This window comes from Chanos chanos, chromosome 12 (assembly GCF_902362185.1).
Source record: "Chanos chanos chromosome 12, fChaCha1.1, whole genome shotgun sequence".
Taxonomy (NCBI): Eukaryota; Metazoa; Chordata; class Actinopteri; order Gonorynchiformes; family Chanidae; genus Chanos; species Chanos chanos.
In genome coordinates, this window is record NC_044506.1 from 21,694,451 (window position 1) to 21,699,382 (window position 4,932).

General features: G+C 46.5%; 1 protein-coding gene across 1 annotated transcript in view; it reads right to left on the reverse strand.

Moving 5' to 3' along the window:
- Positions 1–4,174, reverse strand: part of epn1b (epsin 1b) — an 11,662-nt gene extending 7,488 nt beyond the window's left edge. The window contains exons 1-4 of the mRNA XM_030788591.1: positions 4,106–4,174; positions 2,916–3,071; positions 600–728; positions 274–394 (exon numbers count right to left, since the gene is read on the reverse strand). Of these exons, the coding sequence (XP_030644451.1) occupies positions 274–394; positions 600–728; positions 2,916–3,071; positions 4,106–4,174 (475 nt within the window). The remainder of the gene's footprint in view (positions 1–273; positions 395–599; positions 729–2,915; positions 3,072–4,105) is intronic.
- Positions 4,175–4,932: the final 758 nt, after the last annotated feature.

Genomic DNA, 4,932 nt, shown 5'->3' on the forward strand with positions numbered 1-4,932 from the left:
GAGAGAGAGAGAGAGAGAGAGAGAGAGAGGAGCAGGGTCAGAGAGCGAGAGCGAGAGAGAGCGAGAGAGAGAGAGAGAGAGAGAGGGGAACAGAGAGGGGAACAGAGAGGGGAACAGAGAGGGGAACAGAGAGGGGAACAGTGAGACTGTAAGGCAGATGAATGACTGGAGACAGGAGATGAGGGACAGAGACAGGGTCACGGGAACAGAGAGAGACAGAGATAGAGATTTGAGTTAACGATATTCAGATCATGCAGTTTGTCTGGTCCTCACCAGCGGAGGCCTTTGTCAGTTTGTCTTTGGTCTTCATGGCAAAGTCCCTCTCCTCCTTCCTCTTGTCCTCATCCTGAATCAGAACCAGGACTATCTTGGCCTTCTCCCTCACGTTCACCCCCTGTGACACTCAAAAAACAAAAACACAGTCCGGCTCATCGTTCCAAAACAACACCCCGCAGACCCTCGGCCTTACGGGGGCGGCTGCGTGGAGCGGGGCATGAAGGGCCCTTTCGTTTGGTGCGAGTGAGAACATGTGATTTTGTTTTCCGGCTTAACCGGGCGGGGCATGCGAGTGGTGGTTTACGAGGGCGGAGTCGGAGTACCTGGTCTTTCCCGTCCTTGTCTGTGAAGCGGTACTCTGTCAGTGCCTTGACGACGTGAATGTTCTCCTGGCACTGCTGAGGAATGCGATCCGAACCCGTTTTCAACAGGTACTCCAACAGAGTCAGAGACTACCAGAGACAGAGAGAGACACACACACACGCGCACACACACAAAGACACACGCATGCACAGACACACACACACGCACGCACGTACGTACACACGCACACATGCACACACACAGACACACACACAGACACACACAGAATCTTAGCATAGCACTGAACTGTAACATGGCTCTCTGATTTGGTCGTTTTTTTTATGCTTCTTCAGATTAGAGGGGAAAACAATACCTAATTCAAAACATCACTGACACAAGCCTAGCAGGTCACAACAACAACAACAGCTCCCAAAATACTGTAGCTGCTTGTGAGCTGATCTCTATGCATTTTTCCAGTGTGTGCATACGCCTGCTACTGAATACACCCACTGAAGGCTCACATCTGATCTGCATTTGTTCACAACTCCTTCTCTCATGAGCGCTGGCTTCATGCGGGCATGCTGTTTCCAGGCAAGGGAGGAAAATCTTGTGATTTTTGTTGCCAATGGATGAAATCTGAATTTCAGACAGAATAAGTATGAGGCAAAAAAACACGATCGTGGGTTTGTATAGGGTTCTGCCTTTTGGGAAGTCATATCTGCAATATATATGGCCACTGCGGTTACAATAAGAAATAAAAATGAAAAACATCGCTGAGGTCACATGATCGAATCTAAGGATTATGATTGGCTTGGTCAGGCATTGCAAAGAACACAACTGGCAGCTTTCTTGGGGGGGGTGTCAGCCCCCTTGGTAAACAGGCCAATGAAGAAGAGCGGTGACTGCTGTCATGTGAATTGAAGGAGACATGCGCTAGTCCCTCTGGATTGGTGCAAGGCACACCCCTCAAATAATTCCCATCTTAAAACCAGAGGGCCAGCCTCCACAGTAATGGGAGTGACAGACCAACACTACAGGCGTTGAACCAATGGCCTGATTCCCGTTTGGTGGAGAATAAAAAGAACGGTTATGACTTCAAGACAATGCTTTTCTAAAACGCAAAAAAAAAAAAATCCATATCAGACATTTTATTAACATGTACATGTATTCATTTAGCAGATGTTCGATGAATAATCATGTCCTGATGACACTTGGCCTAGGATAAGCGGCTTTGAAAATGAATGAATGAATGAATGAATGAATGAATGAATGATGATGATGTTAGGGTGTGTGACGATGCTGACGTCACAGCCCTGACTTACCAGCCCACCCTTTCAAATAACCCTCCATCACATGACAGACTCATTTTCAATGGAAAGAAAAAAAAAATAATAAAAACGGGCTCAGTGAAGCTGCTTTAGTCAGTTATTTATATCTCATCAATTGAAAGGCGACTCAGCGGCACAGCTGATAAAAGCTTTGCTTGGCTCTGTGGCGTAATTAAAAGACACATTTCATAAACGGAGTGTTCACTGAGTCAGGGGAATACACACAGAGAGGAGGACAAACACTGGCCTAATGGGAAAAGGCATCTGCACGGTACTGCGCTGGACATAAAAAAAAAACCCCACAATGAACACTGACACAATAGGGCCAGTGAGAAGAACAAAAGCATGGGTTTGGTGTTGGTGAGAACCTGTAACCCAACGCCAGACCGAACGCAGCAGTCAAACCAAACCTTCCACTATCCTAAATTATTGAAGTTAACGGACAAGGGGCATATTGCTGTGAGCTGGGCTTTCACACATGTGCCAGACAAAAGCTTAAATCCGTCTGGCTGAGAAGAGGGTTGATGTGTGAATGTATGAGTGAGGTTTAGGGTTAGAGACTGACCTGACAGAGGGTTGATGTGTGAGTGTATGAATGAGGTTTATGGTTAGAGACTGACCTGACAGAGGGTTGACGGATGAATGTATGAATATGGTTCATGGTTAGAGACTACTGACCTGACAGAGGGCTTATGTGTGAATGTATGAACAAGGTTCATGGTTACAGACTGACCTGACAGAGGGCTTATGTGTGAATGTATGAATGAGGTTCATGGTTGGAGACTGACCTGACAGAGGGTTGATGTGTGAATGTATGAATGAGGTTTATGGTTGGAGACTGACCTGACAGAGGGTTGATGTGTGAGTGTATGAATGAGGTTCATGGTTAGAGACTGACCTGACAGAGGGTTGATGTGTGAGTGTATGAATGAGGTTCATGGTTAGAGACCGACCTGACAGAGGGCTGATGGATGAATGTATGAGTGACGGTTACGGTTACAGACTGACCTTATAAACGTGTCTCCAGTTCTTATCGTCGTTCAGACGTTTCCACAGCATGGCCATGATTTCGTTACACGCCACCACGTTATAGGTCAGATCCGAAATGTCTGCCATCTGGGAGCTGGAAGGCCCCCAGGGGTCATTGGAAGTGGCCTCTCTCACCTGGAAAAGACGAGTAGGAGGAAGAGGAGGAGGAAGAGGGAGTGAGGTTCATAAGGTTCCACTCAGTCTTACTTTCACAGAGTTCTGTCATGGTCTTGTCTATCTTGTAAATGTAATGTACTTATTGTGATGATGATGCATAGCCATAGGCTTTGGCTGAGGCTTCAGAGGGTTCAGTATTTAATGCCCCCCAGCTGCTCCAGGTTAGACACTGCAGATACGGGTTAGACACTGCAGATACGGGTTGAAACACTGCAGACATGGGTTAGACACTGCAGACACGGGTTGAAACACTGCAGACACGGGTTGAAACACTGCAGACACGGGGGCTGTGAGACTGGAGATGTGAGACTGGACACTGTCTGACTGACCCTGTTGCATGATACATACACTCACACATTCCCAAGCAGATGGAGAATTAAATACAGCAGAGACAGTGAAGAGACCCAGCTTTGAGGCAAACCACAACTTCACCTTCTACTGCGGTCAATGCAGGCAATCGAACACTCCTCTTTAGCACAATTTGAGTGTAAAGACTGATTTAAATGTAGAGACAGACTGGGCAATGGTGATGATGAGACTGTGACAGAGAAAGTCAGGTGAGACAGGATCTAACAGGTCTGAGAGCTGAGCAAAGAGTAGAGATGAGAGAAGGAAAGCATAGGGAGAGAGAGAAAAGAGAGTGAGAGTGAGAGAGAGAGGGAAAGTGAGAGAGAGAGGGAGAGAGGAACAGAGAAAGAGAGAGAGGAAGAGAGAGAGAAAAAGAGAGAGAGGGAGAGAGAGAAAAAGAGAGAGAGAGGGAGAGAGAGAAAAAGAGAGAGAGAGGGGGAGAGAGAGAGAGAGAGAGGGGGAGAGAGAGAGAGAGAGAAAGAGAAAGAGAAAGAGAGAGAGAGAGGGAGAGGAGAGGGGGAGAGAGAGAGAGAGAGAGAGTAAGAGAGAGAGAGGGGGAGAGAGGGAGAGAGAGAGAGAGAAAGAGAGAGAGAGGGGGAGAGAGGGAGAGAGAGAGAGAGAGAGATGAGTAAATGGACACTCACCTTCACCTCGGCCTCAGAGAAGTTCTGAACGAGGTTCTTCAGCTGTCGACGTAACATTGAGTGCGTCATGGCGACAGATGTTCAGTCTTCAACCACTATGAGCTAATCAAACACACACACACACACACACACACACACACACACACACACAGGTTGTCAAGTGCATGAACAAAATGTCCTTCATCTGTTTCAGCCTCTGAAAGCAGTGTTCATTCACAGCCAAGCAGAGCTTGTTTGAGGACGTGAGAGACATCGGTCTGACAGAAAACAAACACACACACACACACACACACGTACAGACTGATAAAGCATTGCCATTCATCAAAACCACACAGTAATTGTAGAGTCACAGGTGTGGCGTCCTCTCAGTACTGACGATTGGATTCAGGACTGAGTCAAATCTGGGCTGTAGTTCTGGTCTTACTCTCACATCATTCCACTGCAGACAGGACAACACAGAGACCAAGTCCTCAAGAGCCACAACCTGTTCTCAACAGACACGTGTGTGCTTTTCCAGATAAATTAGATTTTCTCCACATATATTTTTATTACTGGCTGAAAGTGAAGCTTACTTTCAATGATTATTTTCAAATTTATTCACTTCAGCTAAAACTCTGCTAAGCAGCTTGTCAGAGGTCTCTGGAGTTCTGTATGAGCCTTTAATGTCAGGACACTGTTCACTGACACAGCAGAACCTTTTTCAGTCTTTAAGTTTCTAAACTCCAACCCTTACAAGTGCACCAGGACTGGCAACTGCAGATTAACCACTGTGTCATTTTAAGAAATTTAAGTGTTTAAGTGTATCCAGACCAGTCACTTAAAACCTC